General features: G+C 34.2%; 4 protein-coding genes across 10 annotated transcripts; 2 read left to right on the top strand and 2 right to left on the bottom strand.

The window, feature by feature from the left end:
• Positions 1–374: 374 nt before the first annotated feature.
• Positions 375–3,036, bottom strand: LOC100178000 (cytidine deaminase-like). Its single transcript, XM_002124258.4, has 5 exons — positions 2,947–3,036; positions 1,628–1,813; positions 1,088–1,333; positions 664–718; positions 375–598 (listed from the first exon to the last, which is right to left on the bottom strand). The coding sequence occupies exons 2-5, from the start codon at positions 1,633–1,635 to the stop codon at positions 488–490; spliced, it is 420 nt and encodes a 139-aa protein (XP_002124294.1). The 5' UTR covers positions 1,636–1,813; positions 2,947–3,036; the 3' UTR covers positions 375–487.
• deaf-1 (deformed epidermal autoregulatory factor 1 homolog) lies at positions 2,692–10,346 on the bottom strand. 7 transcript variants are annotated; one of them, XM_026839706.1, is made up of 15 exons: positions 10,224–10,346; positions 9,773–9,940; positions 8,866–8,971; positions 7,901–7,953; positions 7,670–7,746; positions 7,185–7,269; positions 6,687–6,753; positions 6,222–6,419; positions 5,455–5,660; positions 5,146–5,284; positions 4,672–4,784; positions 4,245–4,418; positions 3,669–3,738; positions 3,457–3,605; positions 2,692–3,399 (listed from the first exon to the last, which is right to left on the bottom strand). In XM_026839706.1, the coding sequence occupies exons 2-15, from the start codon at positions 9,932–9,934 to the stop codon at positions 3,256–3,258; spliced, it is 1,743 nt and encodes a 580-aa protein (XP_026695507.1). In that variant the 5' UTR covers positions 9,935–9,940; positions 10,224–10,346; the 3' UTR covers positions 2,692–3,255.
• Positions 10,347–11,692: 1,346 nt separating this feature from the next.
• On the top strand, positions 11,693–18,018 carry LOC100178039 (focadhesin-like). The gene is made up of 3 exons (XM_018817346.2): positions 11,693–11,777; positions 11,896–16,939; positions 17,374–18,018. The coding sequence occupies exons 2-3, from the start codon at positions 11,896–11,898 to the stop codon at positions 17,655–17,657; spliced, it is 5,328 nt and encodes a 1,775-aa protein (XP_018672891.1). The 5' UTR covers positions 11,693–11,777; the 3' UTR covers positions 17,658–18,018.
• Positions 18,019–20,846: 2,828 nt separating this feature from the next.
• LOC108951009 lies at positions 20,847–22,437 on the top strand. Its single transcript, XM_018817367.2, has 4 exons — positions 20,847–20,973; positions 21,037–21,131; positions 21,340–21,498; positions 21,868–22,437. Exons 1-4 carry the CDS (start codon positions 20,968–20,970, stop codon positions 22,205–22,207), a joined length of 600 nt encoding a protein of 199 aa, XP_018672912.2. The 5' UTR covers positions 20,847–20,967; the 3' UTR covers positions 22,208–22,437.
• Positions 22,438–24,932: the final 2,495 nt, after the last annotated feature.

The raw sequence follows: 24,932 nt of genomic DNA, 5'->3' as shown, positions 1-24,932 counted from the left end.
CTAATCTTGTTTTAAACAATTAACAATGATCTATGGAAGTTGGGTGGGGGAATGGATAAATGTTCGTTGAGTATCTTATTGTATAGTATGGGTGGGGTAAGAAGAAACCATTAAGCACAGATTGCCCAGTATTTCCGAATTTAAAATATATGGCGGTTTCGGGGTGATACCACGAATTAGTACCATCTTACCTTTATTAATTAAAAACACAATCCTTATGTATCTAATTTCTAATGAGTAAATAATCATGCTGCTGGCACAGAGCAACGAAAATCTTAGGTTTTAAAATATTAAAGAAAGGGTCCAACCGCTAACTCAAATGAAAGACCAAGCCGCTTAAAGTTATTAAGTTCCGTAAATTCATGACAAACACGTGTTTTATATTGTATATTTTTATTCACGTATATATTATTTTAGGCATATATGCATAATATTTTAGTGTTAGTAGTTAAAAATACACACGGAAAAGTTTCTTACAAAATCAAATTTATTGGCCAAGACTTTCTGGCCCGAAAGATAAGGGCAGCATTTCGTTTAGATCGTGTGTCTCGTAGCTGCCGTCTTTACTGGCGCAGTAAATTGTCACTTCAGTACCAAACTAAATAGAGCAGCAGAAGTAAATTATGAGTTAGCCTACATATAAATACAAATTAAATTGAAAACCTCTCTGATGGTCTGTCTGCAAAGTCCACAAGGATAAGTCATGGTGTCTGCATTCCTAAAAAACACAAATACCTAATTTCTCCTCTATTTAAAAAAGCGGATATTTGAAAAATGACAATATTTCATATTTTTTGGATCATGTTATTTCGCGGTCCCACTATAAAAACTTGGTTATATTCCGTCAGCACACGCATATACTTATTAAAACCCTTCTTGTCTTAGAAATTTCAGCAATATAAGGTGGAAGAAGATAGGACACTTTTTCATTCTATTTTTTGTCTCATTTGGTAGTAAACAGTAAACAATAAAAAATTAGAAACCGCATTCTCACAATTTAAAACACAATCAGAATATTTCGATATTATCTGCTAAAGGTGTCCCATGTTTCCCGAGCCTATACTATATAAATAATTTTCAAACTCACGATGTTAATGCCAATATCTCCACCTTTCTGTGGCCTTCAGACACAGCTTTACATATGGCAGTCCTTTCTGCACAAACGCCAACTGGATAACACGCGTTCTCTACATTACATCCTGTGAAAACATCTCCATTTTCCACCACCACCGCTGCACCAACTTGGAACTTACTGTACGGACAATACGCTCTTTGCTTTGCCTCAACAGCCAATGCAATGAGAGCTTCAGGCGTCGTATATTTTATACTCATACTAAATAAATAAACAATGTTAAAAAACTTAGGTTATTTACTTCAGCTCTGTTAAAATAAAGTTCCATATCTTCATATATACGTTTAATTTGCATAATCAGCGGCGAGACATACCACTGATGCTGTGTTCACTGTGTCGAATTTTCTGCTAACTTTAGAAGTTACAAGTAGCAGCTACATAGACCTTAGTATGATTTCCGGTACCTTCTTTAAAATATAACTTAAAGTGTAAGTAATATTTCTAAAATATATATATAAACAGTATTAAAAGAATAAAAAAGTGGTTGCATACTACCTGCTCATTCGTCAGAATCACTGTAACTTTAAAATTTAAAACATAAAATTGAAACGATCCTTCCAATTGTTGCATCCAGTGTATATGATAGCAAGAACAAAATCCGCGTCAGGTTATATAGCTTACTCTAACATAATATACTTTGTTGTGCTTGTCCATGAAACAATACGTTGTTGACGGTTGAACCTAAAATATCAGTTATTTGTCACCTTCGCAAGGTCGAAAAACAAGGCCGTGATTGTATTGTTTCGGAGAACAATACAGTTTCAGTTTACGTTCAGGGTTTTTTAAAAGTGTTATACTTGAAACAATTTGAATGAGTTGTTTTTAAAGGCTCGCGGCATTTTTTATTTTAGATTACTTTTTGTTAGTTTGGGTTTTCTTCTACAAAAAGCACGTTACAGCTATTTCTACAAAGTCGCTGTATTGGTTTGATGCCGCTCTTTTGTAGAGTGGGGGAGACGGAAGGCTTAAGCTCATGTTGCCCAAAGTTTCCAAACAAACTATATGATAGTTTTTGGGTGATACCGCGAATATCTATCATACCTTTATTAAATGACAACACTTCTGAAAAATATATTAAGCACACGAGGAGGTATTTATCGATTCGCACACCACCAGATGTAATTTTACTAATTCGAAAACAGGCGTGCTGGTAAGACGTGACTATTTAAATTCCTTGTTAATTTTGGTCAATAAAAAAATGTAATATTAGAAATACACGTAGGCTTAAATGACACGAAATAATATTTAACTCTATAAAAAGTCAAAAACAAACAGGGGTAATAAGCAGTTCAAAATCATTGCTAATTTTGATTACCAAGTGAATATATTATTAGAACAAGTCTAAGGTTTTCTTCAACCCGCTATCCAATCAGATATTACCATAATTTAAACTGCTGAAATAACAAAGCAAAGTTATGATAAGCACATATTGCCCATTAATTCCCAAATAAAAATACGTGACCGTTTTTGGGTGAAAACACGAATTAGTAGCATTATTATTTTATTATTTGCCAACAATTTAAAAAACTACATTTAAACACACGAAGAGTTATTTAGCGATTCGCACAACAGGTGTAATTTTACAGATTCAAAAACACACAGAGTAAGACAGGACAGTTTAAAATCATTGTTAATTTTGCTTAATAAGTGTATCTATTATTAGGAATATACGTAAATAACACAAAATAATACTGCACGCTTTGAAAATCAAGTATAAACATTCTTTTTCTTGCCCTACTGCTATTTAGTTTTTAACATGCTACACCCTATAGGCTTACATTATATTATTGTATGAAAAATAATTTAAAAATTACCATGTTATATTATGCTTATTTTAAGAAAAAGTCCCGCCATCATAAACACCGGTTAAAAGATTGCTTTTCACTTTTGCGATCGAATGAAGGATGTTCACGTTTGCAATAACAACATTCCCCTAAGCCATAAGTAAAAGAAAATTTTCAGAGCACTGTACTGAGACAATCTTTGGGACCGATTCACTCATTGTATCCGACCCTACTAACTACACCTCACCATCTCACAATAACAACGTTTTTATTCGACCTTATTTTACAAAATAACATGGTCAGTACATTCATTTACATGTAAACGGATGACGTCATGGCCTATACAGAAAGTGGGGAAGAGTTGTGTGACGTAGTTGCTGACGTCACCACAACGTACGTCTCTACGTCCTCCTGTGAAGTAGATACCACTGTCTCGTTGTCTCTATATGCAACGCAAGCTTCAGAATGTCCATTCAGCCAATCCTAGCACAATATGGGTAATGTCACAACGCATACACTGGCATAATAATGACACGTCACCTTTTCTTGGCAAGCAGTAGAGCAGTATGTAGCCCGATGACAACCTGTGCATTCACTGATAGCGGGTTTACCACAAGTACAAAAACATTGGGTGTCTTTCACTCTCTCGTCACAGGGATTCCCCTCAATCGACCCAATTGTGACCATTTCTACAAACATATATACAAATAAAATGTATTTTCTGATGAATTTGCAAAAATAGTTTTTCTTACCACACGAGGCAGTAGAAAGCTCAGTTTGATCTACCACCTCTGATTGGTTGGTTTCTTCTGGTTGTTTATTCTGTAACAGTAGCAATTGTTAAAGTATTTTTAGTATCAAGTTATTGTTTGTGAGTTTAATTTAATCAATATTTGTGACTGAAATAATTTTGCACTGAATATGTGCTACATTTGGTATGGCAGCCATGAGAGTACAACAATAATGAAATCAAGCTCAAATATTTAATTAGACCTCTTAAATATGCCACTTATTTGGTGACTTAACTTAATTTCTAACACAAAACAAGTATCCCTCGTAGTTAACCATTATAAAGACTAGTTCGAATTATATGTATAGTTTTATTCCAATTAGCTTAGATAAGCTGTAACATAGTTTAAATAATACTTGATGTAACATAGTTTACAGCATGACAGAAAACCTAGAATTCTACAAAACACAAAATGCTCCGATAATCTACTGCTAAAAATGAAATGTCAGATGGAGACAATGAAACAACTAATGCCGTAAAAAGAAATGTATAAAGAATATAACAGCCTCAAAATAGAACACCACATATTTCCACTCACTTCATTATACCACTGTTCAATCTTACAAGCAATTGAATGTAGAGATTGCATCCGTCTGTTCATGCTGTATGTCTTTGCCTCTGATATTGCAGCTTTCAGTCTATTTGCTTGTTCCACAAGTTGGTTCGATATTTCATCTAGTTGCCACCAGAGGCGCTGTTCGCTTATGTCAGGCTGGGTGTGGGAAAAATTATAATTTCCCTAATCTTAACTGGGATTAAAATTTGGGCAGTCTTTGAGAATGACAAGTGCTTTAAAATACTTTTTTACTGTTATCGTAAAAGCTAGACCATTTTATTGGATGCTTTTGTGAAAAATTGCAGGACTATGTTTGTAGAATGAAAAAAAATATATTTACCACTATTTTTTACTTAATGTTTGGGTTGTTTTATAAAACAATTAACAAAGCGATGTTTTAAACACATACCTCTGAGGGAAAAGATTTCAAAATATTTTCAATTTCTTGCGGCAGATGAGTTGTAGTTGGTTGCTTCTGTTGCTGGGGGTTATCGGGTGGGGCAGAATGGGGGGGACCTGGGGCTGAAAAATAAAGAACAATGTGTTTTAGGTTAAGTATTTATTTAACTTAAACTTAGGTTAAGTATGTATGTAACTAAAAAAAATGTTTTGACAATTTTTTTGATAAACCCCCCCCCCTTATTTTTTTTCTGGCTGCGCCACTGTATGTAAGTATCATACATGTGTTCTGTACCCTACAATATATAATAACCAACTATATATATATGTTGAATTGGTAACCTATTTTATACAAGTGAGTCTCAACGAAACGAAACATCCGTGGACTGAGATTTAGTTTCCTAATAAGTAATAACATTTTTTTTTCAGCCTTTTTTTGCTTGTCAAGATTTCATTTTAGTTTATGCTGGTGCAGTTTACTCACATTGTAATGGTGGGTTAGGTGTGTTGGGATCCATATAAGACATCAATTTAACCACAGGACTGTACACTGGTGAATATGGGTTGGTTGGTGCACTTCGCTTGCGACGTTTGTATGGTTGAAATAATCTTACTGGACAAGTCTGAATGTAAATTGGGAAAATATTAAGACAGTCGTAAACTAGTAATGTATCTTTGTGGAGATTTCTAATGCCATGTGCCTCTTTTACTAGCAAGGGGGTACTAAAACGACATGTTTCAAGAAAATTAATGTCAGTAAGTGATATTAATACAAGTATATTTAAATACGAACCACTGAATCATCATCACTGCATACAGCACAAGTACAAACAGCCGAATGTGGATGAAGATGGCCCTCGTTGATTAACTTCTGTACGGTACAACCTCCATAACGAATACTACGTTTCCAATCCTTCGACATGGACAATCCGCATTCAATTTCAAATTCGCTCGGTGTCATCCATTTGTCTTTGAATGAAATGCATTTTCCACGCTGACCTGCGTTGAAAGTAATTCGTTAACTGTTTCAGTTGCGTGTTTAATATCTTAAACCAATCAAATGTCATATACTCAACAGTTCATTTAGGAGAGTCTTATCGAGTTATGCCTACTGCAATGTTCACAAACTAAAAACTTTTGCAATATTTCTATTTCAAAATTTCAACAGTACCCTCCCGAAGACCACCTATTTTTTTATTTTAAAGCAGACATGTGCAACCTTTTCACTGAATATAAAATTTTTAATGACAATGCTGGCCACATGTTTTTATAGGAAAAATTAGCATTATAAAACGACTTTCCTATGCACTGTATGTAGTTAAGAAATAGATTTAATGCAGCTGGTTGCACATGTCTGGTTTGAAGCATGAGTACCTATCTTCTCTTGAACCTGTTTGTTTTAAATCAATATATTTTAAAATGGTAACATTCCTTCAATTTTTCTTGCTTAACTTTATTTTTTTTGCTTAACTTTATTTTTTTTGCTTAACTTTATTTTTTTTGCCTAGCTTTATTTATTTTTTTTGCCGTGTCCTACAGATTTATGCCGTTTTTATTCACCTGAACCAAGTTTTCTTTTATCCAGAATTGCCCGATTTTTTCTGCAAGTCACTGGTATCTTATCTCCATGTTGGTGAATGTCCGACAGGATGTTTATAGGGACTTCCCCAGAATACCCAGGTGAAGATAGGGGGCTGTGTGGGTAAGATACTTCAACAACTTTCCCATCTTTGGGTGACTTGGTAGCAGGCTTTGAGACTAAAACGTAACAGCAATTCATAGATTACAAAATGATAAAGCTAATATTAGGATTTAAAAAAACGACTAACTGCTGTTTCATACATACATACAATCAATATTGCAGTTTATGTTTAATTGTGCAAAATATGTTATAATTTAATCAGGAATTCACCATATTAAACATGTACAGCTAAATGAACATATGATGTAACTCAATTAAAAGTAAGGAAACATTTTTTCACAAAGGCACACATAGATTTTTGAAAAAAATATGTAAAATCATACCAAGAACAGCTGAAGAAGAAGCAGACCTTCCGAACGTCATTGATTTTGGTAAGCTCACTACTGGCAGCTGTGGTAAAAAACATAACATATTTATTTATGCAGTTATTGACTTTACAATAGTTTATCATACAGTTATAGTAATTAAAATCGTGTCATTTGAATTTGGTACATGCGTGACTACATGTCCGGAGCCGTGGCATAGTGGTTAGCGCGCCTGCCTGTAACCCAGAGGTAATAGGTTCAAGGCTCGATGCTGCTACCGTCGTGGGCGTATGTGTCCTTGGGCAAGACACTTAACGGCAATTGCTCCAACTCAGTGATCACTAATGGGTTGTCCAAATTATCAGCCATACATAAAAAAATCCCCCCCAAAAATAATAACCCGCAAAGTAACATACATGGTAACTCGTAAGCTGGCACAAGGTGTTAAACTAGTGTAATAACGACTGTCGTTTCCCGGCCACGCGAGGATAAAGTAAGTTACATTCATTCACATACCTGTTGAAAGTTCATTCCCTTTATCATGTTTGGTGACATCACAAACAATGTTTTCATTGATGGTTGGATTGTTAAACCTTGATTGCTAAGCAATAATAAAGATTACAATTAGGAGATAATAACAATAAATTTAATTGTCAACTGCAAATTTAGATATTTGAAATAAATATTTTATACATTTTTTATATAGAATTAACAAAGAAATGTCATTTATTATACTAAATTTGATTTTTTTCATTTTTTAGTAGTTTAGAAACTAGAATCGGCCAAAGTTGAGTGCCATTTTCTTATGAAAAATTCAATACATTATTTCCTGCCATTGCTATAACCTAAGCTTTTTTTTTTCAAAAAACTGTATTGTTTTTTGAAACTTTGGTGGTATCTTTAGATCTCATTTGAGCATCTTTATCCGTATACAAATTCCTCAAATACTTTGTTATGTTCCATTAATAAATATATAATGTTTAATTCTATAGCAGACATACTTTATTATGTGATGAACAGCACCATCTATCTGTACATTTGTGTTATCCTGTCCACCACTAGGTTGTGCTCCTGTGTTCTGCAATGGAAAACAAGATATCAAATTACCTGACATTTAATATGAAAATAAATAATATACAGTGGAAATTATGTATAGAGTATATAAACCAAAATTTTCATGGAGTTGGTGTACGCACAAGTTAAGATACATATCTGTCTATAAAGTCACATACGTGTTGCTCCAGATCAGTTTGACTCCTTGCAGAAGAACCCAACTTCTTATGTTCTATAAATATGACTGAAATTAGTTAAAAAGCCCCTGCATCAAAATCAGTCCCATTCCTATATTTTCGGAAATGTTGTTTAGGCTTTTAGTAAAAATCACTGGGAAGAAAAAGGAAATCATGGCGGTAACACCCAGAAATGCATTGCAGGGCCAGAGGGACATACATCTAGTTTTTATCTGATGCAAAAAAACATAAGAAAAATCAGAGTTACTTTACAGGTTTAAAATGCTAAGTTACATCTCATTTTCAGTATGTTTCTGAATTTAGTTTAGTTTAAAGCAAGATACCATTTAGATTTTTAAACTCTTTTATCAGTGAGGTGAATTTAGAGCAATTCTTTAGTTACTTCTTGTGCTTTTAAAAAAGTTGGAGCTTTGTTCTCTTTTGTGAAAAAAGTGTGGAAAGTTCATGTTTACATAATAGACCACACGGCGTATAAGTTGTAACTGTTGTATGATTAAGATTTCTATTCTTACTAGTATGTACCTCATATGTTAATTTGTTTTTCCTTTAATTATTTTAGCTTGCTTTTGAAAACAGAAAAGGTTTGTATAAAAAAGTGTCTTTCCTAAACAAAGATTTGTGGACCACTATTTTTAATTCGTAAATACAAGGCACCTTTAACTTTTACATTGCATTCTATTTTCTAACCAAAAACTTGCTGACCCCCCTTTCAATTTCTGGATATGCCTCTGACGGTCACGACTCATGGCTTTTACCCAAAACATCGTTATATTCTCTTTTATCTCATTATTTCTTCTTTTTTATCAATAGGTATATTAACAACTGTAGTTTTACTGTTACTACGCGTTTTTTCGCTTTTATAAACTCTCCTGTTCTTTGTTATCATGACCGAAGAGACGAAATAAATTTACATCATTGAGTCTAACAAACAAACTTCAGCATCTTACCTGCATTTCCATCTGTCGGTACAGTTTGATTGCTTAAACCAGGGTTGGTGATAAATACAGAATCATCATTGTTTCTCAAACTTGATGGAACTTGTGGTTGCGGTGCCTGGTAAAGTGAAATACATAAGTTATATTGTAATGTTACATAAGACTGGGAATTAGGGATGTGCTGAAGTCTTAAAGTAAATGCTTGGTTGTGGTTAAACACCATTTAATAAAGATAACACAAGCAGTCATTAAAATCTTTATCTTGAAACGTTTTTAAGCACACAAGCGCAAAAACAAACAGCAAATAACTCAAAGTGAGCAATACTAAATGGCTGATAGCAGACATATTTGACTGATTGGAAAGATTGTCCTAAATCCGCTGAGCAAAATTTTTGGTTTTGCCTCACTATTAACGTTTTTGCTAATTCAAAAGAAAATCTACAGACAGGTCGTTTGTAATCAATACTTTTATATTTAACCATAAAAATGATTGCAAAAAAATATTTCAGACAAAAATAGCAATTATAAAAACTTTGATTCCCAAAAAAAGCGCTTTAATCTGGCATAAATCTGCACATTTTGTACTAGGTTGGTGGGTCATGTTGAGTTCACATATTTGGTAGTGTATTACCATTCTGCAGCATGCACAATAAAGATTACAGCAATTGAGTATAAATGAAAGTATAATTATAAATACCAATTTTATAAACATATCCTAAAGCTGTATCACATTATTTATGTACTGACTTTCTGCACCACACAGCCACGGACAGTTTGTTAAAATATACTTAACACCAAAGTCAAAGCATTGTCATTGCTAAATTAAAAAAAAAACGATTGCAAATAACGCTACGTTGTTTACCGATTTAAATGACAGTTACACAAAGAACATGCAAAAACAAGCAATGCATTTCTTTACTTTGGAAAAAATTGCCGAAATCCCTTGAAAAGGCAAAACATATTTCAAACCACCAACCTCAGAAGTTTCGTGTGAAGATTGTTGAACTGGTTTTGCAGAATTGTTGCACTGGTCGATTTGATCTTCGTAAGAGCTCGGAAATGATTGCGATTCGTCGGACATTTTCTACTTCACAGGAAAGTCGACGCGCAACAGGATAGATGTCGAATTAGTGATATTTGTGGTAAGGAGAATTGGCACTTGGGAGCATTCGAGTGAATCTTCGGCGTTAGATTCTTTCTATATTTAGTCTCATGTTTTGTTTTAAACCATGTGCCAATTTTCATTATTGATGTAATTATTATGTGTCAGTCATTTTTACCAAAAAAGCAACTTTATAGGTATTTTGCTACTTCGTGACGTCCTATATAGTATATAGCTTCGCGATTGACGAAGGTATTACTCGGCTCACCTCAAAAACTGGTTCCCAGTATGTTTTCCTGGATCAGATGACCAAACAAAACGTGCTTGCATTGCGTAATACATTCATTTTGGATCTACTATTGTGCTAATAAAGGTGTCCCATCTCCCCCCACAGTACGATATAGTGTGGCGGGCGAAGGCATGACACCTTTAGCCCATATTATGAAAATATCGTGTTCTTGTTTCAAACAATTAACAACGTTCTACGGAAGTCATTCCCAAAGAATTTCCGAAAGTCTGTCTTGGCCAGTGAGTGTAATTAAACTACTAGTAAAGTGATGGTATTAGTAGAATGAAGAAAGACGGACCCTTTTTTTAAAAAACTTTTTTTTATAGACAGTATTCTAGCGGTCCAACAAAGTGCACGGCAAAAAGATTAACTGTTGTTAAGTGTTAAAATTCGGTGTTAAACTACTATAACATAACATTTTTTAAATGGCAAGATGTTCATTTTAAATGGTCGCTGAGTCCTTGGTTTTATGTTTTAGTTTTAAAAATTGGCAGGGCATAATATGGCTTCAATTTAGGATAAAAAAACAAAAAAAAACACATTTTAAAGTTATAGTAGGGTGGGGAAGATGGGACACTTGTTCATTCTATTTTCTCGTCCAATTTGATAGTAAACAAAAAAACATTCATAGAACTATAAAACCGTATCATGACGACTCCTATAGACCGATGTTATTTGTTTAAAACACGATCAGGACACTTGGATATTATGTGCTAAAAGTGTCCCATCTTTCCCCTCCCTACTTTATATGTTTACGTGGCAAAAAAAAATAGCACAGCCGAACAATTTCGATAGGTTAACTACAAGTTGCAGGTTACTATTAATATAATATATTTCAACTTATTGTCCCGTCTTCCCCACACAGTATAGTTTTTTTTAAAAGTAGTTTTGTAAAAGATTTCTAATTTAATAATTCATACCCCAGGGGTAATTTCAACATAATACGCCGGACAAAGTTAGTAAAACTGTGGTTTTACGTAGTGGACATACTTTGAATGCTGCTCTCGTATGTATGAAGCAGCTACAAATAAAATTATGGGAAGTAATTAGCGAAGAAATTTGTCTAGTGGTTTAGCCTAATTTTAAAGTATGAGAGTTTCCATACAGAATACATAGCAGGGTGGGGGAAGGTGGTACACGCTTTCATTCTATTTTCGTGTTCCGTTTGATAGTAAACAAAGAAAATATAAAGAATCATTAAACTGTACAACTTCCATAGACTGGTATGAATTGTTTCAAACACGATCAGGAAATTGAGGATATTATGTGCTATTTGGATATTATGTGCTAAGCAGCCGTCTAAAAGCCTATATTAAATTTGTAACTAGTTTACGGCACATTATATTATGAAAGAATTACAAGGTTGCAAAAATAACAGCTTGCTCCCCAAATATAGTCTCGATGCTTCATTATACCGAATTTAAAGCGGGGGTTTTACCATAACTGTTTTGAAGATTCCCAATGTGCTGTAATTTACTTTAAAAAGGGGGTTGTGCAGAGGATTTTCTTTCCACGCAGTGACGTAATAAACAGGTTATTCACCAATTTGTTAGTTTGCCAAGAAACCATGTTTACCAAGAATAAATTATCCACCATTAATATCTTTAACTGAGATCTTAAAGTTTTCTTAATTGATCAATTTTTTTTACAGATGGAAACATCTATTCAACGCCTGGAGGATTTGCAGCCATGTATTCAAGTTAAGTGGGTTCAAAACAAACTTGAAGTGTGTGGCAAGACAAAAAACAAGAAGTTACTTTTCGATCAGCTTTCCTCTATCTGGACCATCATCGCCACATGCAAACAATCTCACCTACCAAGTTGCTGCTGTAGTGGGGTGACATCTTTAATCAGGCAAGGTATATTGGATCCTGATGAGGTATTAGATTATATTCTTACATTGGTGGCTTCTGCCACATCGATTCAATGGTTAGTTAAATTGATAACAGATATTCTTCTATTTAAATATTCCACCAACACTGTAAGATGTAAAAGCTGTGGTTATGCAATGTATAAGGAAAGTTATAATTTAGGAACTAAACCTCACCCTTATATCACCTTGTTAACATTTCGAAGTAATGCTATAGCCAGTATTATTTTGGAAATCAGGTCTTTCTTGATGGTTTATTTTTCGAACGGTCTTGGTATTTGTCAGGATGAAAAACTCACTATGTCAGTACCAAGTGTGGTCGAGTTTCTCAAACCTTTTCTTGTTTTTCATTTTTGTCTTGACACTCAAATGAAAAACTGCGGCAACGTTCATGTTTTAAATCTAATGAACCTGTTATTGGAGTGGTGCTCACTAAATGATATAAGCACTTGTTGTGATGGAAAGCAGAAAGGAATTGTCTCTTTTCTTATGTCCACAATTCAATTTGCCGCATCGTATGACAACAGTTTTGCAATGTTGGTTCAGATTGGAAATGCTATGCGGTTGCAATATTGTAATTCTGAAGCCATTGATGTTGGACTTGTTGGTCTAATTTGTTCACATTTACACCTTGCTTGGGAAACACTGCAGGAGAATCAAAGTTCTAATATTCACCTATGTGTGACTCTGCTTTGCCAGTTATTGCAGTACGCCCAACTACCATGCGATGCCCTTTTAAATTTGGTTGTTAATATTCCAAGCTTACTTGTCAGTGCACCTCTGAACGCTACCCAGTCAATTTTGCGTTTAATTTCATCTTTGGTAGAATGTTCTTCATATGAAGCTCTTCCAAAATTCTACAAGCTGATTTGTGTTTTCATGTTAAAGGTCAGCTTGCTTTGGCTTCTTTTTAACAAGCAAATACTTGAGTTTGAAAATATTGATGCTTCAAAACTTCTTGTTATGCTTAATGATAAACTGCAATGCATAGGTGAACGTGGTGTTGTCGAAGAATCTTTTCAAGTAATTCATCAAAATGAGTCTTTAACTCATTCCTGTCAACTTGGGACTGGAGGATTAGTTTTCAGTGTGATATCACAATCCATGAACAATGAAAATACAATTACTTTCAACACATCATTATGTGGTAGTTTTAACTTAAGTGAAATTAAAAGTGGTATGTCGTCGTATTCACTCTACCTGTCATCCATCGTACTTATGTCCACTTCTCCCGCTGTTAGTGTTAATGATTTAATTTACTCTAAGGCTTTGGATCTGTTAACAAATTTTGTTTCATGTGTTCCATCAATTGCACTTGATATTCTTCCTACAGTACTCCATTGCATTAAAGTTGAAAATAACGCTCTTCATAAAAACAAATGCTTTGATTTGCTTTCGGCCATGGCAACAAACACGTTTTGCATAGCACCTGTGCTGCATATTTTACAAGATCTTCAAAATGATTTACTTCCCATTGCAATCAGGTCGCTTATAAAAATTTGCAAATTTCAACCCAGATGTCTCCCCTATCTTCTTAAAGCAATGTTGGTGTCGGACATCAATCTTTCATTTGAAGTAAAATTTGCAATAATATTTGCAATAAGAGATGTCTGCAAAAACAATTGTGCGAATTGTACAAATGATATGCTTAAGCTAATTACATTATTTCTGACACCAGAACTCGAAGAAGACTTGGCTGTTATATTGTTGGACAGTCTATACTACATGTGTATGCATGGAAATATTGGTATAGCTGTATTGTGGTCAAGTTTACAAAATTGGCTCATTTTGTATAAGTATAAGTCTGTTACATTGGCTGTTCTAAGACTATTTTCGTTAATTCCTTCCGTCGAAAAGCCAACTGCACGGTTTCAATCATTTCAAGATTATGCTTTAACCTGGATATGGAGTAAGACACAATCATCAGATGGTGAATTGGTCAAAGATGCCTTCTTGTGTCTTTCTCATTTCAAATTTGCAGACATGAAACTAAAACACATTCCCAGATTCTTAATTCCTGAGGCTGATCAACGCAATAATGAGGTTACTGAAGCTAGTTGGTTGGATGGTCCCATACAGTATGAATTGATAATGGAATTAATCCTTAACTCAAAATCCCTTTCATCTACACACAAAGAGTTTTGTCTAAGTAGTTTAATATGCGAAGAGATCGATGCTTTTCCACGAGATATAAACCACCGTGCAAATGCATTAAAGAAGAAAAATGTTTCAACCCCTGTTTCGAACATACCATCCTTCTTGTCCAAACTTCAAAACAAAAACAAAGATCCTGCCCTGTCTTCTTCAATCTCAACATCTCTGCTAAACTGTTATGAGCTTCCGCGGCTTGATATTACTGAAAAAAAGTTGTCAGTTGTTCAGAAACACAAAAAAGATTTATTTCGGCTTTTGGAGTACATGTTAACTCAAGTTACTCTTGACAATCGGGATTGGAATAATATGTTATGGTTGTGCACGTCTTGGCGCGTGTTCATGCTACGGTTTTACACTGCAATACAAAAAGCAAGGTCTGTTGAACTGAATATTCAACTACATGAAGAAGGTTGTGATGAAAGAACTATTCAGGATAAGTTGCTTTGTTGTGGGTACTGGAGTCGAAATGAAATTACAAATTTACTTCAGAAAAAATCAGTTGGCACCCCAAGTATGCAAGCCAACTCAGTGCTTTGTCTAACTGGTTTAATGTGTGCAGTAAACTCATTACAGCAGAAAGAGAAACCAAGCAATGTCTCTGGTTATTTGAGTGATGAACACTGGTTGGTTATAATTGCTGACACAATTATAGATATCCTAGAAGATCGCTGTGAGTTGCGTCCTAACTGTGGAGTTACGTTCACTGGCGAACATGTCAAATCACAACTTGGAAAGCTCTGCTCATTGTTATCTTTAATAAATGTTACTGATGCGCTACTTGTAATTGAGCCCCGTAAAATAGAGAAGTTGCTGGACCTTCTTATATATCAACTTGAAACACCTGTTAGATCTGTTGGGACTTTAGAAAATGTTACAATGGGCAATGTAATAGGGTTAATTTATGCCGACAAACTTCATGAAAGAAATAAAGTCATATCTTCAAAGCTAGTGAAATGTGTGAAGATTCTTGAACTTCTAATGGAGAAGTTGTTTGCGGATGAAGATGATGGTGGACTTGATGAAGAAGTTTCACTTGGAGCTCTCATCGGACTTGCCTTCATTGTACTTCGTGCACCAACCGTTTATCCTAATATGATGCAGTTTTACAATCAGTTGAAGAAACAATTACCCAGTTCTGTTAGTGTTACTATAATACAAAACATCGCTTTGCTTCTTGCATGGATCACTGTAAAATCAATTTCCAAACACAGTGTCAGCCAGACAGAAATTCGTGATGTTTCTGGTTTGCTCTGTAATGCTTCCAAAACATATCCAACAAATCAAAGGATCGCAAGTGCTTTATCACTTTTGCAGTGCTACATTAATTTTTCAGATGGTGAGGCTGAAGAGTTGTCAATGTCAATGTATGATCAATTGTTTAAAACTGGTGTATCTGTTTCCACAAATGAACATCTCCCATTGAAACAAAGAATAACTGGTATATCTAGCTTAGCAGCTCTTGTGGGTTCAGAAACTTTATCTTTGTATGACATTCCAGATGGTTCCAATGCATCGGTTCCTGATACCATGTTGTCTAATGTTGTCAAAATCTTTCAGAAGCTGATTCGAAACAATAAGGACCTTGCAGTGTCTAACTGCTTAATTTTACTGCTAGGTCGTCTGTACCTTTCTTGCAAGCAGCGCACTCCAGCACAAAGAGAACCTAACTTGTACACATATTTGCCGAAACCAAGCATTTTATGCCCATTAATACACGGGCTAAAACAGAGCATAGATAGCAGCAATAAATCACCTGATTTAGGATACATCACAACAGTGATTGGAGCATTACATAATGCACAGTTGTGTGGTAAGGTATTACCACCAATAGATTTAACTGGAATTCTGAAACTTGGGATATATGGGAAAATTGAAGCTCTCCAATTTCTCTGCTTAGATGTGTGCATACATCAACATCAAAGTGTATCAGCGCAAAATATGCTTTCAGCATTGATAGATAGTGGTTATTACTCCACATGCGAAAATTCTGTAAAGCAACTCTTTCTTCAAAATTTAAACATTTTAGTTCAATATGTTCCAGTTGCGAGTTTAAAAACCATGTTCGCTTATCCCAGTTTTCTAGAAGAAGCATTATTACTTGAGCAATTCCTAAAAGGTATTCAAATGTGTTTAAACCAAGGTAAACTGCAACCAGAAATCGTATCTCTTATTTTGGAAGTTCTAGGGAAAATCTATGACAACTTACCTATAAAGATAAATGTTTTTTCCTCAATTGAAAGTTGGAAAATATTAGCGATTTGTTTGCTAAAAACTTCCGACCAACAAAATTTCAAAAGTAAAAATCAGAACATTATAAAATCTTTATTTGTTACAGTGCATCAGCTATCTTTGTGTTTAATACCACTTACTTCAATAACAAACATGGTTGTTCGTATTGCAACATGTCCAAATGATACTCAAATACTGGCTCTAGCATTGCTGCAAGTTGGCCTTCAAGATATGATCTCTAATGCACCGAATGTTGGAGCTGCGAAGAAAGATATGTCAGCTTGGATGAAAGAAATAATGGGAATGATTTCCGAGAGATTTGAAAATGAACAAGGAGGAGCAAATGAATTTTTGCTCAAAGTTTTTTCTTGTTCTGTCACAGCACAATGTGGAACACCATTCAATGTTTTGTATGCGAATAAACTGGACAAACAAAATGAAGGTAAATATTTTCGTATTTGTAATGTAATGAAATACAAAATTTAACCTCGGGCAGCGGGGACCAGACATTATAACACAGGTGTTCTGTTTTATACATTCCTGCCTGCTTACTGGTTAGCTTACCACACAGATAACACTTTAATATATTATTTTTTTATTTTTATGTATAGATGAAAATTTAAACAACATCTAAGGAAACACTGGGTTTTGCCTTTTAGTGTTGTCCAAGTATAATTATAATGACAACAGTAACAATAGGACTCAAACCTGTATCTTAAAAACCTGGGCTGGAGGCGGGCACATTGGCCACTGTGGCACTAAACATATTAAGAAATGATACATGCCAATTTAAACTTGGTAATGAGTGTAAAGGCTTTGTATTGTATAAATAATGCGATCTTTTAATAACTAATATATTTTTATTAATTTTTCCAGGGACACAGCCTACGAATCTACATGATGTATTTGAAGCAAATCGAATGTTCTTTTGGTTGAACTGCATCCCGATGATGTTCAAGTTACTTCCTTTAATGTTGTCCAAAGATTCAAGCGATGATTTTAAAAAGCACATGATAACTTGGTTGGGAACAATTTGTTTAAAGTTATCAAATACAAAACTGAAATCTTGTGTTTATAAAGCTTTGAGCGATTTGCGAAGAAATCCTAAGTTTAGTAATTTACATGTATGGAGAAATATTGTGCCAACCTTGTTGTTGTAAACAAATTCATTCATGAAAGCAGTTGGCCGTACAATTGTTGAAATGTTTAAAATGTTCAACATATTATGTCATAAAAGTACAATTGCCATTTTAATTCTTGTTCCAAAGTTGCCACTTTATAAACCAATCTACTTGTTTATCTGTATCAAAATCAAAATCATTCGTACAACCAGGGTTGTGTCAAAATCATTTGTACAACCAGAGTGGACGCATTGTATTTGTACAACTAAATTACTGTCTGTTGAGGTTTTTATATTTATTCTGTATCCTATCCTTTAGATAAAGTGCTTTAAAAGTGATTTCATCATTTTTTGTGCTTGCGTTTTAGTCAAAAACTTGGGGCTGGTTTAGCCTACACCAAGCGTGCTTCATTCATTATTAGAATGTGTTGGACTAGTACACATAACACCAATAATAGTAGCAGCGACGGGTCTTAAATCGGCAAGCTCTAGGCACTTGATCATATATTTTAAATTGTAACGCAATTTTTTAGCATGTGATTTTAATACTTGCTGCAGAGTGAAATAATCGTATTCTGAACACGACAAAACGCAGAAGCTTTTAAACTCAAGCAAGCTGGGTCCAATTTTATAAAGGCCTGTATAATAGTAGTGTGGGGTAAGATGGGACATCTTTTAAGCACATAATATCCAAATATTCAGATCGTGTTTTAAAAAATTAATAACAGTCTATGGCATTATGAGGATACGTTTTAATATTTCTTTGAATGTTCGTTGTTTACTACCAGATAGGACAAAAATAAAATGACAAGGTGTCCCATCCACTCCTCGTGAAAGTTTGTAGTTCGCGAGTTTGAATCATCAATACATTCACAAAGAAGAAGCATTTATTATACCAAATGAGTTTTTTCAGCAGTTTGAAAACTAGAATGAACAAAAGTTTTGTGACTGTTTTTCTTATGGGAAATTCCATGCATTTTCGTACTGCCGATTTTTAAGAAACTCTCTTTCTCTTTTAAACTTTGGTGGTACTTTTAGATCACATTTGGACATTTCCATATCAAATGGAAATAAAGAATTTAGTATGCCCCTTTAAGTAGCCTACGGTAGCCCACTCCTTCCCTCATTCTACTATATAGACTACATTTTATTTGTTCGTCACAAATACAGTTTTACTTTTAAAATGGGTCAAGACTTCAAACGGAATAACATAACGTAAACTGAAGATATTCTTCAGTAAATTGCTGTTTCGACCACCCAAGTCTGTTTCGAGCAATGATTTTAATCCTGGGCAACGTATTACCACATACGAAATTAGAAAACGGAAGGTGAATGTTTTAGAAGCTTAGACGTAGGTGGTCTTGAAGCTTGGCCTAATGTTTAATTACTACTACAGTTTTAGATCTATACTCCGCCAATGCAACGATGAATTCATTTTTGGCAAAAGAATGTTAGAGCCCCATTCATACGTGTTTACTAAAGCAAACAAAATTTAAAATTGTATTTATATAGATATAACAAGTCTGAATTTTTGCCATTACAAATGTATACATACAACAAACACTGAGGCATCGCAAGCCACAAATGGTCTGGCGTATATATCTCTTCTCAATAGAATCTGGAAAGTAAAAACGAACATAGTGTTTGATATAGCAGTATAAAAAAAGTTTATACAATGCTGCGAAATAAAAGCAGGCTATATAGTTCGCATGAACAAAGCGAATTGTTGTCTGTTGTTACCGCATATGCAGCCAAACATTTACACTAAGCTGTTGTAATCTCAGGAGAAATAATCTACTTAAAAATATTTGTTTCTGGTGGTAAACTTATCGCGAAGGCGGTTCACACGTCATCAAATGTGATCTTATCGTTGTTTGTGATGACATAACGTTCATGGAATACATAGGACAATCTTAACATTAATTTGGTTTCTTAAGCACTAAATCGGGTTCGTAAACTGTACTGACCTGTGCATATTGCACGAAATTAGGTTTATAATTTTAGCATAATGGTGTATATAGTAGGGTAGGGAAAAATGGGACACCTTTTTATTCTATTTTCTATTCCCATTTAGTAGTAAACAAAGAACATTCAAGGAGTTATAAAAGCATATCCTCACAACTTCAATAGACGGTAGTTAATTGTTTAAAACAAGATCAGAATATTTGGATATCATGTGCTAAAAGTGTCCTATCTTCCCCCAACCTACTACAAGTAGCTGCCAAACAAACTATCTATTTATAGCTTTGAGGGTTCACAAAGCACTTACAGAGGTAAAAATGCAGACAGATATCATCAACGTGGTCGGTTATCTTATCTAACATTTGCATCTTTGCGATGCGGATTAACCGTTTATTAATTAACTTTACTGTTTAGTTTAACTGTTGTCTATATGCATGCAGTGAATAGCTATTGTTCATTTTTAAACTAATACTTTAGTGAAAGTATAATGTAATAAACGTTTATGTAATTTCGTAACAAAAATGATCAGTTTAAGTAATATAGTAGGGTGGGGGAGAAGAGACACCCTTAGCACATAACATCCGAGTATCCTGATCGTGTTTTAAACAATTACCAACGATATATTGGGCCTCGTGAAGTTGTGGTTTTATAATTCTTTAAATTTACTTTGTTTATCACCAAAGTGGACGAGAAAATGGAACAAAAAAATATCCCATCTTCCCCCACCATACTCTATATAGTACCTAGCCGTAACTGCCTGGAAATTTAGTTGTATTTATTGCGATTAAAACTTCACATACAATATTTAATTTACCAACATTTATCTTGTAATTATAAAAAGTTTCCACGCAACCCCTTAAGATGTGTATAGACTATATTGTATCTCACCTTGTTTTACACCTGAAAGTCCCTGGAACCGTGAAACGCGATCATACAAATCCAATGTGACGGTTGCTGATAAGGTTTTTGCGACAAGGAACTTCGCTAAGTTGTTGAAATGTCGCCTGTCAGCATAACAAACTAATTTTCTTCTAAAAACACTTTTGTACGCTGAACCTCTGTAAATGAAATACCAGGAAGGCCCACATAGTTTAACCTTTATTTGTTTGCTAGTCGCTCTTCATTCGAATGATTTAAATGCTTTGGGAAGTCTGTTTTTTATTCTGAGGGCGTAAGATCGTTAACTGAGACTTGATCTTTTTCGTCACGGATTAACACGAGTCAATCCTGGGTACATGAGTAACCCGACAGAGCATTATCTCCAGTCGTTGAAGCTGATAAAGTATATAAATAGTCAGTAAGTGCTCTCGGACTTCAACGGAACCGATTGATCATAGCAATATATAGTTAGCATTATTAAAGTTCAAAACGAAGAACCAGCTTTCATTATGCAAGTACGTACTCAGTTATACTGGCGGTACAGTTAAGTTGAGTCAATATATTTTTTTTTCCAACAGAATCCATACGACCGTCCATTCGGCGGAAATTCGAACAACCCGTGCGGTTGTTTTCACGGTGGAATTTGTATGGATCCCGTGAGCGTTATTTGTCTGTAAGTTATCTTAAGTTTAAATTTAGTTTAGTAAAACGCAATGAATCATATAAACAAACGCATAATTTTCTAACTGTTCTCTTTGTTTACGACATTAAAACGTTCATACTTCATACTTAGAATACGATAATCCCGATCAATGTCATTTTTTGTTGAATTATTTGATTAAATACTTCGTACACTTTTTAATAACAAGTTTTCGTCCAAGGTGCAAGGGAGGATTCGAGGGGAAAAGATGCGAAGAAACTGTCATTGATTTTTCATCGATTAAAACTAAAGACAAAGAATATACAGAAACATATGTGATTCTGGTAGTTGGTGGCTTCCTGTTCGTTCTATTTGTTATTATTGGATTTTTTATTTGGAGGTATAATTTATGTTATATAGTAGGTTGGGGTAAGATGGGACACCTTTTCATTCTATTTCATCGTCCCATTTGGTAGTAAACAAAAAACATTTAAACAATTAGAAACCCCTATTCTAACGACTCCAACAGACTGTTGTTAATTGTTTAAAACAGGATCAGAGTATTTGGATAATATGTGCAAAAGTTGTCCCATCTTAGTCTCAGAGTACTTACAAATAGGGAATTTTACACGCGGCCGCCCCGAACGGCTTGAAATTTTTTGTTGTAGAGCAATTAAAGGCATATAGCATAAAAAATACAATTTAACGTTTGTCTGGTCTTGTAAGTTAAAGTTTAAATTCGACTATTAATTTTAGTTTAATTTCGCAGACGATGTCGCAAGTTAAAAAAGAACAAGAATGTTGAAACGTCAAGTGAAGACAACGTTTCAGAACTCATACAAAATTTTGAAACAATGTTTATTAGAAACTCCGTTTTGGACGTCAGGTCTATAGAAAAGTGTTCGCAACAAAGCGGGAAGTTTATAAACATTGTCCACTGTAGCAAACACTACTCGCTTATAATGGACCGGAAAACATTACGCAGTGACGCATCAGGTAATCGCAGCGTTTATGCCACATCTGTGTTAAGAGAGGACGAAATTATCTCATATAAATACAAGCGATCTTCGATGCCAGAAAGAAGTCGCAAAGGGGGTATAAGCTTGTGATGTCTCTTTGCACTTTCCAAACTCTGCTTGAATCGGTTTATTTCGCCCTTCCGATCTCTGCTTGATAAAAGTATTAAGTTCACTTCTCCTAACAACTTTGACATGATACATATATTCTGTGTTCGTTGTTCGTTATATCTGCGTTTTTATCATTTAAACACAAAATACAAAATGCTTAAAAATCTTTTGTTGTTACTTACCGTATTTGAAATGTTTACAAAATAAAACGAACTAAATATCCCACAGTATATTGATAAAACGTGGAATACGCGGTAGTGTGTATACATTTTAGTGTATACTTATCGATTTGAATTATATAAGCTTCATAATCGGAATGTGTTTTCTAAAGTTTTCTGAAGTGTTTTACGTTTCGATGGTTACGAAGTGATCATATAACATTAGAGTGCGATAATATATCTCGGTAATGTCGAAATTAATATCGAAACACCAGAGCACGCAGCACGCTCTCCAAAGTATGTATACTATACGGTGGGGAAGGTGGGTCATTTTTAACCCCTTTTTTACGGGTCTCCATTTAATGATAAACGAAAACAATACAATATAAAAGTTTTATCAATATCAATTACAACACAATGTAGCTGGCATGTTAAACTATAAAAAACGGTGGCAAGTAAGAGAAAAGTTTAAACTTGATTTTAAAATGGTTTAATATTATTTCGTGTTATTTACATGTTTATGCTGAAAAATGCATGCATTCGCCCCAAAAAATTAAGGGGTTTAAAGTGTATCAAATTACCCCGACTGTTTACAATATGTGCTTGTAAAAAAGTATCCCATCTCCCCCCACCCTACTATATTTTCTAATACGCAGTTTTAACCCGGAACCCTGAAGTGGTAAACCAATTTATAATTCTTCATCAAACTTTGCTGTCATATAGTGTCTTGTAGTATAATTCATAACACTAAAACGCATCCTTATTAATCTGAATCACTTAATGTTGTGTGTGGTATTTAACTTCCTAGATCGAAAGTTCGAATATTGTCTGTTTATGTTTACATGTGACTCATGCGTCACAAAGGTAAATTAGCGTCACGCTCACGTCATCACTGATGACAATGAGGCCGTGACCGAAAATGTGTCTGCTTTTAAACATTTTCAACATCCATCCTAGAAAACTAAAAAGTTTGTAGTGTCTGAAAATAATGCAACGGTTTTAGATGCTAATTTTAAATGCTTGCTGAATCTCACATATTGAAACTGACAAAAAAATCAGTTTCCTGGTTCAAACTATCAATTTAAAATCGTAATTTAATAAAAATAGGCAGAACTGTTTATTACAGTTTGGTTTTGTTGCAAATGTAACTATAAAACCTTTTTAAAAGAGTGCGTGTGCTAAGTTTACGAAGCGAAGAATCTGCAGTTAATTTCTTAACTAACAAGTAGTAGCATATTATCGCCAAACTTTATTTTTTGAGGTAATTCAAGAATTTATATCTCATGGGTCATTTCAATGTATAATATGATAGTACATTAAATCAGAGTACTGTAGTAAGGTGAGGTAAAATGGGACACAGGCACATATTGCCCGATATTTTAAAAACTAAAATTTATGACGATTAAATACCATATGAATAAGTAATACAATACCTTTGATAATTAACAACAGTTCTAAGAAGTATATTAAAATATACGATAAGTGTTGCGCTCACCAGATGTAATTTTAGTGGTTTACAAATACGAGGGGTAACACGGGACAATTAAAAATCCTTGTTAACTTTTATAAATAAGTGTATTTATTATGAGGAATACAAATAAACAACATAAACTAATATTGTACGTTTTAAAAATCAGGTTTAATATTCTTTCTCGAATAACAGCGAAAGGTTTTAATGCTTTACCTGCAGTAAGTAATATTTTATAATTTATTTATTACTTTTGCCATAAATTGGACATTGCAACACTGTATTTCGCTCAAGCCATAACTTCTTTCCAAATACCTGTGACTAAATTTCGAATATATTTTCCATTATCCTGGTTTTTAAATCAGTATTTTATGTTTGAATTACCGTTGAGGTATTATTAAATTAGGCGCACATTAAGTATTTTTTTGCTGATTTAATCCTAAATTTATGCCGTATTAACCCTTGCCTATATTTCTCATGTTACATTTCTTAGTTTTTTAAAAAACTAAAACTAATTTATAAGCAGAATCAAAATGTACATTTTAGTCTATTTGATTAAACTATAGGATAGTAGATTAACGATTTAAAGAATTATACTTTTCACACCGAAATTAGCATCTATTACGTAAAGTCGAAAGCTTCCGCTTGTGGGCGCTACGACCCCGCCTAGCGGTATAGTTCCCGTCAAGTGACTCGCGGCAATTCAATGACACATCGCAAATCTGATTTTATGATACTCGTTAAAAGATTTAACGTGGTGGGTATAAAATATCCGATACGTAATTAAAGTGTCCTGCCGAACATAATATTACTGTAATAGTCTCTGTAGAATATATCAAAATTAAAATATGTACGGCCAACTAGAATTTCTAGTCAGTGGGACATCGCATAGCCTATGTGGTTTCTATATATACACTGTAATTCCTTATTTTCGCATGACGGGACAGTGTTACAACACATGTGTCCCATTTTACCCGATTCGTGTATACTTGCTAACAAAGTTTCTTTATTAACATGTAAGTTTGTTTGCGTGATAGTTATTTTGATTTTTCTGCGCGCCTGACAATTTGGACAACCCGTT

The sequence above is a fragment of the Ciona intestinalis genome, chromosome 2, assembly GCF_000224145.3.
Source record: "Ciona intestinalis chromosome 2, KH, whole genome shotgun sequence".
NCBI lineage: Eukaryota > Metazoa > Chordata > Ascidiacea > Phlebobranchia > Cionidae > Ciona > Ciona intestinalis.
This window is presented reverse-complemented; position numbering and strand designations above follow the sequence as displayed.

Excerpts from the sequence above, each read along its gene's own strand:
- LOC100178000 (XM_002124258.4), bottom strand. Across the intron at positions 719-1,087 it reads GAGATATTGGCATTAACATC|GAATGCAGACACCATGACTT; the intron begins GTGAGTTTGAAA and ends TGTGTTTTTTAG. Across the intron at positions 599-663 it reads GCAGACAGACCATCAGAGAG|TTTGGTACTGAAGTGACAAT; the intron begins GTTTTCAATTTA and ends TGCTCTATTTAG.
- deaf-1 (XM_026839706.1), bottom strand. The coding sequence starts at position 9,934 with ATGTCCGACGAATCGCAATCATTTCCGAGCTCTTACGAAGATCAAATC. Across the intron at positions 7,270-7,669 it reads GCTGTTCATCACATAATAAA|CAATCAAGGTTTAACAATCC; the intron begins GTATGTCTGCTA and ends ATTATTGCTTAG. Across the intron at positions 3,606-3,668 it reads GCTTTCTACTGCCTCGTGTG|AAATGGTCACAATTGGGTCG; the intron begins GTAAGAAAAACT and ends ATATGTTTGTAG.
- LOC100178039 (XM_018817346.2), top strand. The coding sequence starts at position 11,896 with ATGGAAACATCTATTCAACGCCTGGAGGATTTGCAGCCATGTATTCAA. Across the intron at positions 16,940-17,373 it reads ACTGGACAAACAAAATGAAG|GGACACAGCCTACGAATCTA; the intron begins GTAAATATTTTC and ends TAATTTTTCCAG.
- LOC108951009 (XM_018817367.2), top strand. Across the intron at positions 21,132-21,339 it reads CCCGTGAGCGTTATTTGTCT|GTGCAAGGGAGGATTCGAGG; the intron begins GTAAGTTATCTT and ends TTTTCGTCCAAG. Across the intron at positions 21,499-21,867 it reads ATTGGATTTTTTATTTGGAG|ACGATGTCGCAAGTTAAAAA; the intron begins GTATAATTTATG and ends TTAATTTCGCAG.